This window comes from Lacerta agilis, chromosome 1, assembly GCF_009819535.1.
Source record: "Lacerta agilis isolate rLacAgi1 chromosome 1, rLacAgi1.pri, whole genome shotgun sequence".
Classification (NCBI taxonomy): domain Eukaryota; kingdom Metazoa; phylum Chordata; class Lepidosauria; order Squamata; family Lacertidae; genus Lacerta; species Lacerta agilis.
This window is the reverse complement of record NC_046312.1, coordinates 74,961,471-74,979,630: the sequence shown is the minus strand read 5'-3', so window position 1 is coordinate 74,979,630 and position 18,160 is coordinate 74,961,471. Positions and strand designations below refer to the sequence as shown.

Sequence of the window (18,160 nt, the reverse complement as noted above, 5' to 3'; positions counted from 1 at the left end):
AAAAAGTATGGTGTTTCTAGAAGGCTTTTTCTACCATCAAAGAGAATTACCAAGGAGAAAAGATGTCTTCTGGTGCAGCAGCAACTTCCTGTCTTGATGAAAGGCACCACGTATATTTCTCTTTTGTTCAAGACTGCAGTGCTTGTGTCTGTTTGTTGGAGCATCTGCAGGCTGTTGCTTTTCTAAGATATAGAAGAGCACAAACTCCAGTGCACACTTGGGGTATACTGACATAATGTAGATCCGGTGAGGTTTTTGGTTTTAAAGCCTGAAGGGCCTTCCTAGCCTGATGTTTCTGCTGCCGTTAGATTTGCAACTTTACTGTTTTTTAGCTAGGGGTTCCTGGTTGGTAGTCAGTACCAGTCTTCATTCACTGTGACATAATGATGGACCCATCAGGTCGCCAGAGTTTAACAGTGCATCATTCTTTAGGGGAGATATCTGGCTTGTTCTTCCCTGCAGGTTTATGACAGTTTGCCAGCGCTGCAAGACATATTTTCAAGTCTGCTTCCTTCAACGTATAACAGGGAGACCTTGCAATAGTGAAGTATTAAAATTTTCTAATATGTTAAGACTGTTTATGCATAAAAGCCAGCACTGGAAATCATTTGGCACTATGAGGGTGGCGGCCAAACTAGAGGAAACATGGGAGAGATCTGAGTGGACTTCCTGTTCCATGCACACTTAAATGGGAGGAAATGTCCTGCTGGATGAAGAGCTTGAACTTTGATTTCGGTTTCTGCCAAAATCTTTAATGCTTCAGTCAGCACTACATAGGCAAGACAAGAGTTAAAAGGCACAGCATGTGCCTTGCATGGCCAAGTGCAGCCAACAGGTGATTTGCCCCATCCTTTTGAAGAGACTGCAATGGGCACATCTGAGTTCTCAGATTGGACCAAGCAATCAGGCACTCCAGTCCTAGTCTAATTTGCTCACAGATGCTTCTAAAAGCATTTTGAAAGAGTTTTCCAACATTTACTCTAATAAGGCCCTGAGATACTGTGCAAAACTAGAACAGTTGAATCACAGTGTGGAAATTCTGCTGATACCTTTAAAAGTTCCAAGGCTGCAGAGGACTACTTGAGTCCTTGCATCTTCTTTTCCTCTTCTAATCCCTTCAGGTCCCCAGTTGTTCATTAATCTGGGTTACCACCCTAAACATTCTGAAGTTAATTTTGAAATTGATATTTGAAAACATAAGTGCCTTGAGCTTCTGCATTTTGTACTGCGCTTGGTTGTACTGCTGTGTGTTATGAATGGAAACTGAGTTTCCCCAAGTCCATACATCCACAAGTTTTGGAGGGAGTTGCATGCCATGTACAATCTGGTCCTTAGTGTGTCCTTTAATGAGAAACCTGCATGCACCTTCCAGAAGTCTAGGAACTGGTCTCCAGGTACAACCCATTCATGGGTCTAGTTACAGTATATGGGTCTTTGGTATGTGTTTACGACAAATATTGTGGTGGCAAAATACTGCAGAATTCATGCTGTTGTTGGAATGTGAGCCTGTGATCCAGACTTCCATAATAAAATACCATGCACCCTGTTATCATTATCATCAAATATTTTATGTTTGCGTGTTCTGTCATTGCAGTGCAATGTTTCTTTATCATCTGTTTTTAAATGCCAATGTTACACTGAGCCAATAAAAGCTGGCAAGAGCTAGAGAAACAGCCAGGAAACAATTGCCTCTTTTGTGCTCATGTTCCACTGCATAAAGTGTTTCTTTTGTATGACTGTATTATGACAGACAGTTTAGAGGTCCAATCAGATGGTTAAGACTGGGTTCTGAGTCTGCCCAAAGCACACAATAAAACCCACTTGAATGAAACTAATATATTTATGAATAATCTTTCGATTCATTATTCTAAACCATATTCAGCACAGTAAATGTGCCATTATGATTAATCAGTTGTGAGCAATCCACACAACTTTGGAAGCAGGGTGCAGAACTGTCACATCTCTGGGATGCATTTTAAAGCTGGGAAATTGTACTTTCATCCTGAGAATGCATTCTTTGTTATTGGAATTTAAATTTAAATAACAATTGGGGTACTGAAGTAAGTTGAGTGCTTTCTGTATGCCAACCCCCAAACTGAAAAACCTTTTAATGTCTGATCAGCCACAAAATGGCAGCTTCTGGGGTAATCTTGACTAACTGTTGGAGAGCCTCTCTCAAAGTGACATGGTTGGGGTTTTTTTTTTCTTAATTAGATGACAAATTCCAAATTGCTCTCTCTAATTTTCAGGCACTCGAAAGCAAAAGACCCCTCTTGAAGAAGGGGTCAGCGATAGGCAAATACCTAGTGGAGGAGAAGCCAGTCAAACGGTCAGAGCTGAATATGTTGTGTTGTGTCCCATTGCATGCTGTCGGTCTGTAGTCACCACAGTCTGTCTGTTGGGTCACACTATTCTCTCCCTTTCTCCTCTTCAACTGAACTAAGGTTGAGGCAATGGGTGTCCTTGGGGAATTGCCCTTTGATGAACTTGGGACTGTGGGGCACTGGTGACTGAATAAGACTGGGTAGGAGGGGGTGAGTCTAATTTTGATAACAAGGAGATTCAACATATACACACCCTCAAGTTTCCTACATTGCATGCATTTAGAGACGAGGGGCAGAACACCATAAGCAAAGTTATTTCATACATTTCTGAACCATGTGAGCAGCTCTGGCCTCCTTTGGGTTGGTGCCTGTTTGGGCAAAGGAAAGGTAATACGTAAACATAGAGCACAACTAGATAGGCATATTGGATAATCAAGGTAGTTTGCAAAAAATTATGAGCATTGCCTCTGGCCCTGTCCACACCTCCACATGTTAATTGTTTGTTTGTTTTTGTTCATGCATTCATTTCTTTGGGTGTTGACACTTCTTGGAGCCCCTCCAAAAGTACAGTTCTCAGCGTCCCATCTAGTGGAGCCCCAAGAGGCAAAACTAATTTAAAAACCGACATACATTTGTAGTGTGGATATGCTTTAAGGATTCTGGAACCCATTGATATACCTGCTGCTCCTCTCCTCCCTACTCACATTTTAAGACTGTTGGTTTCCTGTCCTCATCAGTGCTGACGTTACATGAAAGTGTGGGTAAGTTTTCTGTAAATGCTGGTGTTGATTGTGCTGATGCTTTTGGATGTTTCTTCCCATGGTTTGTGTGCCTTGGTACAGGCAGCTTGCTCCAGGAAGTACTCCTCTTGTCCTGCCAAAAGATTTGTATTTGGAAGAGAAAAACTGTAAACTCTTCCTGACCAACACTGCCAGTTTGAAGCAGGGAAGAGGAATTAATTCATCTTTGGGGGAATATGCGGTTCTTAGGAAAACAGAGAAGCAGGAAACAGCAAGAAATGTTGGGAAGCCAAAGTCTCTGATGAAGACCAGCACAATCCAGAGAGAAAAGACCAACAAACCTAATTATCTTCATTTATCACCAAGAAGGCTGCCCATTGGTAATGAAACTCTGGTGAGTTTACCTGGGGGATGGGGAATACTAACCTTATGTATTGTCTTTGTTGTTGTCATTGAATCTTGACTCATTTGTGGGCTTCCTTGTGTATACTAAATGGCCTGTCCTGACTTCAAGTTGAAGTCCACAGGTCACACTGGGGTATAGGAAGGAAGACTGGCATTTCAGAACATTGGAGAGCTCCAAGTGAGCAACTTGCTCAGGAAAAAGCTGAAGCTTGACTGCAACCTTGTAACTCCTATAGCCCAGGTTACTTACCGGTACCTCTCTTGTCTACTTCCCTGCCTGTGAGTTTTTAAAACAAGGACCCCCCCTGGCCTGGAGTCCTTCGGCATCTGACAGTGGCAGGCATTGTGGAATGGGATATACTTGGTTCCTTGCATAAATCAGGCTCATGGGAGTGGCCATGAAGTTCCCTGCATTTAGGGTCCATAGGTTGACAACCATCTCCCCTGGGTTCAGAATTGGTAGCCTCATTCTGTTCTTTAGCCAGTAGTATAGCAGCCACAACCTCAATTGATTCAATCTTCCAAGAACCTTAGCTATCGTTTGGGGCCAGGGACATGACAATTAGCTTCCCGCACTAATATGCATATTATATTCCTGGTAGCAATTATATTTTCTAATTTTGAAGTGACACTGAACAGAAATGCTAAGGAGAAAAACAAGAAACCCCATCAGCAAAACCTTTGGAAATTTTTGTTTACCTCCCGAATCTATTCTGGGCCAAATGTTGCAAAGCAGGCGGATATTTTAAAAATTGCTCTTCAGTGTTTGCTTCCTCCCATATGTATAGTCTGAAAACTGTTTCAGCTAGCTCTGATGAATAGGTGAATAGTCACAAGCTCTGTTCAGATATTTTGTACTCCAGGTGAGATGGGGAGGAGGCCATCACTTCACTATAGGGGAGACATGAATGATTGGATCGGGAGATCCCACATTGATTTAAACACATTATCTCCCTGATAGTGCAAGGTTAAAATTGCTGGACCATGTGAGCTTGAGTATTACTCCTGATCTTAATGCAGATGCTTTCTAGGCAGTGAGAAGGGGGGATAATATCTGAACATAGCTTCAGTCTAGGCAACTGGTTGTGCAGATATGAACATGGGTATACATTTGCTCGTATTAGTGTTCCCACTGTCTGTTCCTTGCCCTGTTTTAAATACAACTTGTACCCTAGCTCTATAAACTTTTCTTCTTCCTTTTCATTCTTACCTTGATAATGGCCTTTGCACCCAGATATTGGAACCAGCTAGTTCTTCTCCTGACCGTGTCTTCAAAGTAGTGTTTCTTGGTAATTCCGGAGTTGGCAAGAGCACCTTCATCCATCGCTTCTGCTACAATAGATTCCTGGCTGGGATCAGCTCAACTATTGGTAACTGAGGCTCCCAAACTGCAGAAAGGAGAGACATAAGGGAATTTAAGAAGTGCTTAAGTGAGGCTTGTGCCATGTGCTCAACAACTTCTGCAGCATAAATATTTGTGAACTACACCCACCCCCTTTTCAGTACTACTGCAAACATGGCAATATTCCCCAAGGACATTCCACACTATGTATTCCTTTAGCAGTATAATGTTTAAAGTCAACTAATGTTGAGGTTTTTTAAAAAAATGGGTTTTTTGGAATAGTTACAGATGGATAAGGACAAGCTTAAGTGCTAAGATCTGACCAATTCAAATCACAACCAATCAGTCAGAGGCAAGGTTTATATATATATTGAAAGGCACAATGGCAGGACGCATGTAGTCTGTCCTTCACCAGGCCTCTTGTCAAGTCTACTGCTTTGCTGCTAAGATCATGGGACTCTTAATTTGCTCTGTGGCAGGTAGTGGGGGGGAGAGATAGGGGATGGATGAGAGGACTGGTGGAGGGATGGTGATAACAGCAAATGGTGGCTACTTTCTGTCTTAGTGCCTTAAGAACATTTAAAAGCATTAACTCCCAAATCCCTACTAACTGATGGCCATTGGGAAGACTTTTAACTTCAAATTGTGGTAGCATACGAGATGCTGCACGTGCTTTCCAAGCAGACAAGAAAATAACCTGGAGCCCACTCTGTATAAATAATGAACCTATTTGCAAGCCCACCCCATTTTTTTCAGCCCTGACCGTCTACTGTTTTCTCTAGCACTTTTAATTTGTAATTATGCTCTACAGGCTTTTCTGTGGTGCCTTCTTCGCAACAGTACTGCAAAGGAGTTCATTGCCCCCCTTTAACTGCTGGGAACTGTGGCTAAGGGTGCCCCATCCCAAGCCCAAAGTCACAAAAGGAGTCAAGCACACATGCTTAACCTGGGAATCCCAGATTCAAAGTCCAACTCTGCCCACTGTGCTATCCTGGCCTTAGACTCCTTTTGTTTCTCCTGCAGGTGTTGATTACCAGGTGAAGAGTTTGATGGTTGATAACACACATGTGGTTTTGCAGCTATGGGATACAGCTGGGCAGGAAAGGTAAAGGATTTTGTGTGATTTAGATCCATAAAGAACCCTAAAACCACGCTGTGATACTGAATATGAGGAGACTTGAACCTTCTTCCAAAATTTCCAGATGTTCTTGAACACTACCAGCAATAACTAACTAGTGTAATACTTCACATATCCAGTACTTTTTTTTTTGCATGCATGCATGCATGCAAGACTCTTGGAATATGGCCACTTAGTTTTCTTTAGATAAATGGAAGTACTGTATGTTGCACACAAACATGTGTAGCAAGTCCTGATGACCAAGGTATGAGTGGGCATTTAAAATAAAACTTCTCTTGGGGAGAGAGCAATTTGAAGCAGAGGGGTGGGGGTGGGGGGGAAGAAGGAGCTTAAGGAAATGTTTTGGACTCAAGAAGTGGGCAAGGCAAAAGGATGTGTGCTTCTTCCCCTCTCCCAGCACTTATTTCCTCCAAAGTTCCCTCTTATGAAACTGCTGTTCTCTTAAACACATTTGTTTGTCATGTTTAGACAAGGTCTCTAGCCTCCTTTCTCGCTGGCATGCTAACTTTCTACTTGCAGTGAGGTTTTAGTGGGGGAAGGGGGTTAGAATTCAATGTGTATCCTCCCACCTACTTTTTTGAAATGGCACACTCCAAGCAGCTGAGAGAAGGGGGAGGAGTAGAGACACACAACTCTACAGGAAATACAATGGGGACAACCCGGGTCAACATCCAGACCCTTCTTTACCTAAGTGGCTATATCCTACCTTTCAACTAAATAATTATTTAAAGGGAGAGCAGCGACCCTGCTCAAAAATGTGTGTAGAGGGATATTCACATTAGTTTTGCAGTGTAAAACTCAGTGGTGACTCGTTAACTGTTGCTGTGATTCGAGATAGGAATAAACCAAGAAGAAAAACAACCTTGATGTATGAGAGATGACATTGAATGTTGAATGCAGGACCCATGCCATTGAGACAGTCTTTCCTTTTTAAAACCTGTTTTCTCCACCCTTGTTTTAAAGCAGAATCTTCTCTATCTCCAAAGTGAACACAAGGGTCCTTCCTCTTATGGGTGCACCTCTTCCAAGTTAAGGGTGATTTATGACAGTCATGCCAGGGGCTGTAGTACTTCCACTGATGAGAGGATTGCTAAAATTGTGCTCCTGGTTTATATCCAAACCCCTTAGGACTGTGCCATTCCTTGTGCTCTTTGCTGCTGGTGGCGGGGTGGGGGGTGGGGAGAGAGAGAGAGAAACAACAAGATCAGTCCAGATGACACAGCAACCATTGCACAAGACCAGCTACAGTGGTGCCAAACCTCAATGCTAGGAGGTACACAGGAAGCTGCCTTTTGCCAGGACACACTACTTGCATAGCTAGCTGAGTATTGCCTATGGCAGGAGTTGCCAACCTTTTTTCAACCTCTGGGAACATTTCAAACTGGAAACAAAATAGAAAATTCTTTCCAGTAGCACCTTATAGACCAACTGAGTTTGTTCTTGGTATGAGCTTTCGTGTGCATGCACACTTCTTCAGATACACTGAAACAGAAGTCACCAGATCCTTAAATATAGTGAGGGAGTGGGGAGGGGTATTACTCAGAAGGGTGGTGGGAATGGGTGATCAGCTGATAGGTGTGGAAAACCTGTTGCCGACTCTTAACGGCTGCAATTAGTCTTGCAGGGAAAGGCAAGGGGTGAGATGGCTAAAGATAGCTTTGTTATGTATAATGAGATAAGAATCCAATGTCTTTGTTTCGACTATGGCAGACCAATACGGCTACCCACCTGTAACTGTATTTCAAACTGGAGAAACTGTTGTGGGCACACACCACAACCTATTATAATGGCTGCAATCAAATGCTGTCTTCAAGTCTAATTCCAACAGGGGAAAGGGTTATTGTAGATGCACTCATTCATCACATTGGGGGCCCCTGGTCTACTCTTGACTGGCAGTAGCTCCCCAGAGTTTCAAGTAGATGTCTGATCTTTAAAAGTAAATGAAACGAAACATGCCAGAAATTGAACCTAGGAACTTCTGCCTGCAAAGAAGACACTCCGCTATTGAGTTATGACCCCTCTCAAAACTTTTCCTTTGTGATGCCTCCTGTTTTGGCACAAGCATTGCTTGGGAAGCTGTTGTCAGCATGTAGCCCAATACCTTATCCAGTTGGAAATCCTCATTTCCTCAATCCAGGCTGCTTCTATGGAGGCCTCAGCCTTCCAAAGGAAATGACTGGAATGTGCTCCATTTTGTAAGTGGAGACAGGCCTCCGTTTTGAGCTGTTAGCAGTAAAGACACCACACAGAGGCAGTCCAAACCTAGGTTCAGTTAGGAGTAGTGGAATATCTGCCAAGATACGAATGCATTTAAGGTTCTCAGATTTTGTTTGGCATTAGATTCCAGAGTATTACCAAGCAGTATTTCCGAAGAGTGGATGGCATCCTGGTCATGTATGACATCACAGCAGAGTGCTCCTTCATGGCGGTCCGAAACTGGATGAGTTGTATCCAGGTCAGAATAAACTTGCAAGGGAACACAGATAACCTGGTCTTTACTGTCCATAACTTTTTGTTGATACTGCAGTACTAGCAAATGGTGTCTGTGTGTGGGCACACCCCATTCAAGCCACCCAGAGAAAGAAAGTATGGTCCTCCTTACAGGAACAGTCTGGCCCAAAGAGTCTTGATAACAGGGCAACAGGGTGATGAGAGCTGGAAATATTGTGGAGCTTTGGGATGGAGGGAGCATGTGTGGCTCTGCAGTTAGCATATTTGTCTATCCAGAGAAAGGTTGAGCCTGTTGGCTCTAACCTGAGTAAAGGAGAGAGCTAATAGAGAAAGAGAAGGACGCTAGCAAAATAATCTTTCCTTAAATTGAGCCTTGGCAGGTAGCCTAACCTTAACAATACTCAAGTATTGACTTTAATGATAGTTGAAGCATGCCAAAAAAATATTGAGGTAAAGCATTAACTTGACTCTTCTTTAAATAGAAAAATCTGATAGGTTTATCCCCAATGTTCCTTATTCAGAACATGCAAATTATTCAGATCCCTAAGAGCACAAATCGGATTGAACCACCTTAGTATTTCTTCTCAAAATGAAAGGCACTTGTGTAAGTTATTCTAATCATAATCTTTATGGATCACTATTTAACCTAGTTCTAGAACCTTGCTTAGCCATTGTCTAAACTGAAGTTATCAGGTGTTCTCTAAGTACTCTTATACTCAAGTGCAGGAATTAGCCTCTCCTTAATTATGAGCATATGCTTCATTGAGCAATGTCTTATGGCTTCTTTTCTTCAGGATGGGATTGAAGATGGTGCAGTGATATTTCTGGTTGGAAACAAAATGGATGCAGCAGACAAAGATGAACCCAAAGTCCCCAGGGCTGAGGGGGAAAGGCTGGCAAAGGTCTGGTTCTCTGTTATCTCCCTTTCCTCCTTACACCGATTTCCTTCACTGCTAACCAACTTTATGGCTTTATCTTCCAAAACCAATGATGATATTTAGAAATACTTAAGGGAGTTGTTCTGTGCATGAAAATATTTTCTAGGATGGTTCTACACAGAAAGAAGTGAATGAACATTTGAAGGTAGAGGATCCTGCCTTGGGAAAAGTCAATCATAAGACATCACTTTGGAAACCAGTCTCCTTGCACTCTCAGAGTAAACCTGTTTAGGGTTAAGCGTTGGTGACACAGGGAGGTAAATGAATGTGTTTTACAGACATAACAGAACAGTATGAGGATCAGGTATGTGAGAAGTAGGGACCTGGAGGAAAATTCATGCTACTCAGGGAAATGTGTGAATTACCTCTGTGTCTCAAGCATCCCTGCACAAATCTTCTTCCAGTAAACTTATTCAAACCTTAGAATGTTACCTTGGACTGTTGAAGGTTTTGTGAATGGCCCCCACCGAAAAGAACGCAATGTGAGTGAGCTTTGACTTACATAAATTAGGTACCTCATTGAGGATTAGATAGCAAGGAACCTTTAGGAAGACAGAGTTGTTGTGTATTAAATAAGATATTCTGGCAGCAGGGTAAAGTATTGCTATTGGTCAATTTGAAGTGTTCAATCACAATCCACAGCCTGATTGGGTCCCGCCGGAAAGTTTGAATATTATTGGTTCCCGCTAAAATGTATCTTTTCCCTCAGTCCCAATGTGTCTATAAATAGAGCTTTCCCTACCCCCTTTCCCCAGTCTTGTCTAATCCCAACAATAAAGAGCTGTTTTCACTAAGACGTGTAACTGGACTTCTTGCTATCAGAACCCACGACACAACATACTGGCGACGAGGATGGGATTGAATTAGGCCGGCTGAGGGCTGCTGACCCTAGCGACCTGATTCTGGCGACAAGACTCCCTGTGACTGACAGGACAGATCAGTCCACTAAGATGGCTGCGTCACGGTTCATGGAACCATTTCATCCCGGAGCAACTGAGGCCTGGGATGCTTACCTCGAGCGCTTTGAATTCAGCGTGGCAGCAAAAGGGGTCACTGACGAGGAAAGGAAAAAGGCGTTGTTCCTGAGTTGCTGCGGGGCAGAGACCTTTGAGTTGGCTCGGGCAATTCTGGCCCCCACGACACTGCGGGAGGCATCGTTCGCGAGCATTACGGAACACCTCTCCAATCACCTTAATCCGACAGCGTCGAAGATGACATGGCGCATCGAATTCCACAAGAGGCAACAACGACCTGGAGAGACGGTAGCAGTTTTCCTCACCGAACTGAGGAAGCTGGCGAGACACTGCAAATTCGCCAACTTGGAGGAGGCCCTGCTGGATCGGTTTGTGTGCGGCCTTCGCAGCAGCAAGGGCCGCAGGCGGATTGCGGCAAAACAAGATATGGATCTGTCGACAGCGCTCCGTGAGGCCATTGCGACAGAAAGCGCTGAGAGAGAGGAGCAAGACCCGGACCAGCGAGCCGAAAAGAGAGCTGGAGCGTCAACCCACACCGTGGACGACCAGCATGTCAGCCCCAACCAAAGCCCTGTGCGGGGGATAGAGATGGTACGACAGGAGAGCACAGCAAATAAAGGTCGGCAGGGGGTCTGCCCTGGCTGCGGCGGATCACATGAGAGAAGGAAGTGCCGGTTCCGAGAAGCTACGTGTCATGCTTGTGGGAAAACGGGACACATAGCCAGGGTTTGCAAGTCGAGTGGCACGTCGGGGTCCGCGAAACCAAGAGGTCAGAGGACATCCACAGCGACGCACCAACTCGACGATTGCAACTACCTCACGCAAATCGAGGGCAGAACTGTGCCATTTCCAGCCCAAGGGAAACCAGCTGTGCGGGTCCTCATCGAAGGGAAGCCGTGTAACATGGAGGTGGACTCCGGATCCGGATTCTCCATCGTATCGGAGGACATGGCCAGATCGTTATTTCCTAGAGGTAAGCTTCCGAGATTGGAGCCCTTCCCGGCTACTCTGCAATCCTATTCCGCTGGCCGCATAGACATTTTGGGAATGTGCGCAGTGAACGTACAGTTCCGCGAGAGGGAGGCCGTATTAAAGCTTGTGATCGCAAAAGGGAAGCGCACTAGCCTGCTGGGCACGGACTGGTTCCCGGCCTTAGGGTTGGGAATCTCAGGGCTCAACACGGTCCAGATAGCTTCGGAGACATTTAACACCCTGTACACGGAATTTGGGGAGCTATTTAATGGAGAGTTAGGATGTTATAAGGGGCCTCCAATTGACTTAGAACTGGACCCGGGGGTTGCGCCAATGCGCCTCAAACCCAGGCGGGTTCCATTTGCGCTACAGCCTAAAATAGAGGCCGAATTGGAGAAGCTAATACAGCAAGGGGTGCTTTCACCAGTGGACTCTGCTAAATGGGAAACACCCATTGTCACACCCCTGAAGGCTAATGGGGAAATACGAATTTGTGCGGATTACAAATGTACGATTAATAAGGCCATCAGGGGCAACTCGTATCCAATTCCAGTAGTGTCCCAACTATTAGCGAAGCTGGCTGGGGGCAAGGTGTTTGCAAAGATTGACTTGGCACAGGCATACCAGCAGCTCCCAGTGACTCCCGCGTCCGCTGAAATCCAGACAATTGTGACGCACAAGGGTGCCTTTAAAGTGAATAGGCTGCAGTTTGGAGTCTGCGTGGCACCTGGCATATTTCAAAGTCTTATGGAGCGCCTGTTACGGGGCCTGCCAGGTGTCCTGCCGTATTTTGATGATGTGTTAATCGCGGGCAAGGATGCTCAAGAACTACTGGGACGCATCCAGACAGTCCTATGCAAATTCCGGGATGCGGGGTTGAAACTAAAGAAAGAGAAATGTAGTTTTGGGGTAGCAGCTGTGAACTTCTTAGGGTACAGGATTGATGCTGCTGGCATCCACCCCATGGAAGACACGGTTAAGGCTATCGCCGCAGCACCGACACCTAGTAACAAGGCTGAGCTGCAGTCCTTCTTGGGCCTCGTCAATTTCTATCACGCCTTTGTGCCACACAAGGCATCGATAGCCGAGCCACTGCATCGGCTACTCCAAAAGAAGTGTGCATGGCGTTGGGGGCAACCGCAACAGAGAGCTTTTGAAACGCTGCGGGGCGTGCTGTCAAAGGAAAGTACACTTGCCCACTATGATGCTGCTAAACCACTGGTGCTGGCGTGTGATGCCTCACAATATGGCGTGGGGGCTGTCTTGAGTCACCGGGAGGCGGATGGGTCGGAGCGCCCAATCTCATTCTATTCCAGAACCTTGAGCCCCACAGAGCGGAACTATGCCCAGATTGATAAGGAGGCACTGGCTATAGTCACAGGAATCAAAAAGTTCCATGACTACGTGTACGGCCGCCCTTTCACAATTCAAACGGACCACAAGCCTTTGCTGGGTTTGTTCAGCCCACATAAACAAACGCCTCAAATCTTGTCCCCACGCATGCTCCGATGGTCCATCTTTTTGAATGGATTTCAATACGAACTGTGTCATGTGAAGGGTAAGCTTTTGTGCCATGCGGACGCGCTGAGTCGGCTACCACTTCCTGGAGCAGCCGACGACGACCCAGCCCCGGCCGAGCACGTCATGATGTTGGAGACACTTCCCGGACCACCCGTGACGGCCGTCGACATCGCAGCGAGAACTAAAAGGGACCCCGTCCTCGCCCGTGTCCTTGTGTGGGTGGGGAGGGGATGGCCAAGTGGGACTCAGGAAGAGAAATTTAGACCTTTCATGGCAAGACAAAATGAGCTGTCCCTCCATAAGGGTTGCATATTGTGGGGCGATAGGGTGGTTATTCCAAGGTCTTTACAGAATGAGGTGTTGGACACATTACACATGGGTCATCCGGGCATGGTTCGGATGAAATCTTTAGCCAGGTGCTATGTGTGGTGGCCTGGCATGGACAAGGACATCGAACAATGGGTGCGCACCTGCCGAGCGTGCCAGGAGGTGCACCCAGAAATGCCCAGGGCACCGGTGCATTGGTGGGAGCGGGCTAAGAACCCGTGGAGCCGGCTCCATGTAGATTTTGCAGGGCCGTTTCAGGGAAAGGTGTTCTTAATTGTAGTAGACGCCTACTCGAAATGGCTGGAGGTCTCAATTGTTCCAAACATGTCCTCAGCTGCTGTAATCAGGGCCCTTCGCATTTTGTTTGCAACGCATGGGTTACCCGAGACCATAGTATCAGACAACGGGGCGGCTTTTGTGTCCCAAGAGTTCAGGGCATTCCTGGCCGATAATTTCATTAGAGGGGTCACTTCTGCTCCCTTTCATCCATCCTCGAACGGACAAGCCGAGCGGATGGTGCGCACAGCCAAGGGTGCAATAGCGCGCCTCTTGGAAGGGGATTGGTCTGCTCGCATTGCAAGGATGTTGTTCCTGCAGCACACAACGCCGTGTGCATCCACAGGCAAGTCCCCAGCTGAATTATTAATGGGAAGGAGGTTAGCCACAATCCTAGACTATGTCCACCCTGACAAGGTGCCGGGCCGCGATACGAGAGAACCACCGGCTGCCGAGGGTGACAGAACCCGATACCTGTCAACAGAGGATTTGGTTTGGGTCCGGAACTATGCAAGGGGGCCCGCATGGGTGCCGGGGGTGGTCACCCGACCCAGTGGGCCAGTGTCATATTTTGTGACGTTAGAGGATGGCAGAGTAATGCGCCGCCACATTGACCAGCTAAGGCGCCAGTTCCCAAGCAGGGTAAGCCCGAGGGGGGAGGAGCCGCGCACAACTCTGCCGGCGTCTGGTGAATCGCAGCAGTCTAGTCAGGATGACTCCGAGCCACAGGGGGTGGAGGGCTCCGAGAGTCAGGAAACCGAGATCACCACTGATGAACCCAACCCGGAAACAACTAGTCAGCCTAGAGAGTCAGCTAATGACGCAGCTCCAGCTGAGGTACCCGAGGTTATTGGAGAGAGAAGTCTGACCACGGATAGTCCAAGGAGTGGCACACCGGGGGTTAGGCGATCCGGTAGGACTCGAAGACCTCCGCAATACTTGAAAGATTACGTGTATAGTCTCAACTAGGTGCGGGGGAGTGTTGTGTATTAAATAAGATATTCTGGCAGCAGGGTAAAGTATTGCTATTGGTCAATTTGAAGTGTTCAATCACAATCCACAGCCTGATTGGGTCCCGCCGGAAAGTTTGAATATTATTGGTTCCCGCTAAAATGTATCTTTTCCCTCAGTCCCAATGTGTCTATAAATAGAGCTTTCCCTACCCCCTTTCCCCAGTCTTGTCTAATCCCAACAATAAAGAGCTGTTTTCACTAAGACGTGTAACTGGACTTCTTGCTATCAGAACCCACGACACAACAAGAGTATCTTCAGTGTTTGTGAAGGTAAACCTTGAATATATTAATGGGTGTAGCAAGAAAGGGGGGAAATGCGATTCCAGTGGCAGACTCTGACAATTGTTGATTGAAGTTACCTTCTGCCTTCTTTCCCTCATTTTGCAGGAATATAAAGCTGTCTTCTATGAGTGCAGTGCAAGGACCGGCTATAACATTCAGGAGCCCATGCTGCACATGGCAAGGTCTGTGCAAACAGTTCCCATAAAACTGGAAAAGGAGCAGAAGCCCCTTCAGTTCCTCATCCAGTTGCAGCAAAGTTGCTAGGCTTGGTCCTGGTTAAACAGCAAGAGATGACAAAACATAGCAGTGTGTTGGTTCCAGTTAAACAGTAAGAGTCCAGTGGGTGGTGATCATTTCTTCCTCTGTGTTTTGCAGTTGCCTGGTGTGCTTTTGAGCACTGCCACACTGCAAATGTCAGTTAAACTCCATTTATCACAGGGTGGAGAGACTAAATTATTTACCGGTATAATCCAGGGTGGATTATAAATTAAAAACTGCAAGATGCTCAGATACCATACAGCAGGGCTGGGGAGCATGCGGCTCTCAATATGCTGTTGGATCCCATCAGCCCCAGCCAGCATGGCCAATGGTCAGGAACAATGGGAGTTGGGGGGTCCAGTAACATCTACAGTAGAGGCCTTCAGGTTAACCACTCCTGCCATAGAGCTTCACCACCACAATCTCACAAGGCAGAATGTTAGCACTTCATTTTAGTGTTTGGGGAGTGGAAGGATTGTGGGGAAGGTCTGTGGCGATCACACAGGGTTCCCGGATGTTTCACCGTCTATTGATCCCTGTGCCACCACTTTATTTCTCGCTGCCACCAACCAGGCCCTACCTGGTAAAATACTGAGTCTAGTCAGAGTTAAATTGTAACATAAAACTTCTGTTTATTTATTATAGTTTAACAAGTGTGTGGTTTCATAAACAATCTCAGTCAATTACAATCATGGGGTGCCTATCCAGACCTATAACTTCCTCTCCCTGCTCTTACTCCCTATACCACCTCTCCATTTTTTACTTTTCTTCTTAGCTCCTAACTGTTCCTGACTCAGCTTATTCTGCTATACTAACTCAACCTACCCACAGACTCTCTCCCAATTCACTCCCACTCCAACCAACCACCCAACCCACCAACAAACTCTCTTGCCTCTTCCAGAGCTGGTTTTATAGTCCCTCTGACTCCACCCCTGGGTTCTGATTGGGTAATCTGTTTAACTATTTCACCTCCAGCATTCTCATATGTTAACGTCACAAGGTCTATGGCCAATGTAATGATTATGTAAGTTCCTAGTTCTTTGCTAAGGTTCTGTATCTTGTTTTTGTCTTAGAAGCTCCTGACAGGAGCAGATCTATGCTGGGGATCTGTCCTGTTGGAAGTGCTGTCTTCCCTTGCCACTGCTGCCACTCTCACTGCCACCATGATACTTGCTGCTGCAGCACCCATTGCCTGCGCAGTCCACTCTGCTGCCACTGCATGCCCTACCACATCTGGCACTAGTGGAGAAGCAGCAGCATCATTGGTGCTAATTTCAGTGACATCTCACTGAAAACCGTGTGAGATCTTTTATACAGTACTCCACAAGATCTTGCCAGAAATGGACTCAAGCTTGTCTGAAATTGACACTGATGGTGGAAGCGCTTCTTTGCTGCTGGCAGAGGTGGCAGGGGAGGCATGGTGCGTGTGGGGTGTCACCTCAGGGGGCTTCTGTGTACTGGCTCTGCCAGCTCTGCCTGTTGTGTTAACTTGCAGACTCCCCAATAAGGTCAGTTTCTCTCAGCAGATATTACATAATAACTCATAAGCCAGTTTATTGAGAATACTTGAGTTCAAGATGATATGCAGTCCAAACAAACACATGCACACTCTGAAGTGTGTCCCATTAAGTTCAGGAGGACTTGCTCCCAAATAAGTTGCGAAAGTTGCACTTTGATTTGAATTTGATAATCATGTTGCCATTTGTGGACTAGGATGCTTTAAGGTACACTGGAAGTATCTGAAGGAGCAGTGAGCTTAGTTTGACTTTTTGGATTGTCAGTGTGATGCTAGAGTACTCATCCTTTCATGCCGAGATAATACATGCTCCTTCCCCCCTCAATTTGAGATTAGTGCCAAGATTTGCCTGCCTCTTACTTTACTCCTTCCCTTCTGTGGTGACGACCCATTTTGTGTGTGTGTGTGTGTGTGTGTGTGTGTTTGTGTTGCAGACTGCTGACAGCACATGAGGACAAGCAGAGAGAGCAGGCATTGCACCTGGAGGAGTACAACAAGAGGAAGGGATGCTGTTTGTAACAGAATCGTTCAGGGATATGTTAGAAAATAAAGAACAGCCTAAAGCACAGAGTTGGCTGCCTCCCTGCAAGAAGATAGGGATAACTGTGATTGAACTGAAGGAAGATTCAAGGTCTTAAAAAGAAAAGAAAAGAGTGCTGTATCAAAGTGACATGACATCTTTTGCAACTGCAAATCGTTCCTGCTTTTTCTGCAGTGCTTCAGGGAAATGCTTCAAATCACAGCTCATAGATCCAGCATTATTGGCTTACCTATAAAACCATTTAAGCTACTTCACAGGGTCTCAAGACTACACTCAGAAAAAATGTGAGTTATGCAAGTGTAAGTTATTGAAATGGAGTCGTGCAACAATAAAGTGATAATGACTTGACTGGAGTGGTACCAGCTTTCTGCTATAGTCTCACTGCACCAAAAGCATCAATTTCTTGCCTTCATCTTCCCTTCTCTTCCCGGTTCTGCCTGAAGCACTTCCCTCCTGCATAGCAGGGCTACCTCTGGATCCATTTAACTGGAGATGATCATAAGTCATGAGCTCAGGAACATGAGAAGAGCCTTCTGGATCAGGTCTGGTGAGGCATGCTGTTCTAACAGTGATCAACTGGACAGACCCCCGTGGAAAACATGCAGGCACAACAGCACTCTGCCCACATGGGGTTCCAGCAACTGGTATGCAGTGACATAGTGCCTCTGACCATGGAGGGTAGAACCCAGCTATCATGGCTAGTAGCCATTGATAGCCTTATTCTCTATGAATTTGCCAAATTCTTTTTTAAAGCCATCCAAGTTGGTGGCCATCGCTACCTCCTGTGGGAGCTTACCAATAGGATACCTGCTTATTGTGAATGGTTTCCTGCCCAGCTACATGTGTTAATACAATCATCTCAGTAATTATCACCACTCTGCTGTGTGTGCCTGTTATATTTAAGCTGTAATTATCACTGACTGCGGTTTGCATCTCACTAGCTGTTCAACTTCCACCCTACATTTTTCTCATTTATTTATCTAATATTTCACTCAATACACCCAACGAAGGGTGCTTGAGCCCACAAAAGCATACACTAGTGATGGGGAACCAGGTACCCTCCAGATGTCATTGCACCCCAACTAACACCAGCCCAGCCGGCCTGGCCAAAGGTCAGGGGTGATGGGAACTGGAACTCCAGC

At 45.9% G+C, this 18,160-nt stretch overlaps 1 protein-coding gene across 1 annotated transcript in view; it reads left to right on the top strand.

Annotated features, from left to right (window-relative positions):
- CRACR2B (calcium release activated channel regulator 2B) overlaps positions 1-17,123 on the top strand; it is a 45,112-nt gene extending 27,989 nt beyond the window's left edge. Inside the window, exons 13-20 of the mRNA XM_033155569.1 lie at positions 2,250-2,329; positions 3,167-3,458; positions 4,704-4,839; positions 5,835-5,916; positions 8,290-8,404; positions 9,195-9,302; positions 14,809-14,885; positions 16,912-17,123. Coding sequence (XP_033011460.1) covers positions 2,250-2,329; positions 3,167-3,458; positions 4,704-4,839; positions 5,835-5,916; positions 8,290-8,404; positions 9,195-9,302; positions 14,809-14,885; positions 16,912-16,996 — 975 coding nt within the window. The 3' untranslated portion in view covers positions 16,997-17,123. The remainder of the gene's footprint in view (positions 1-2,249; positions 2,330-3,166; positions 3,459-4,703; positions 4,840-5,834; positions 5,917-8,289; positions 8,405-9,194; positions 9,303-14,808; positions 14,886-16,911) is intronic.
- Positions 17,124-18,160: the final 1,037 nt, after the last annotated feature.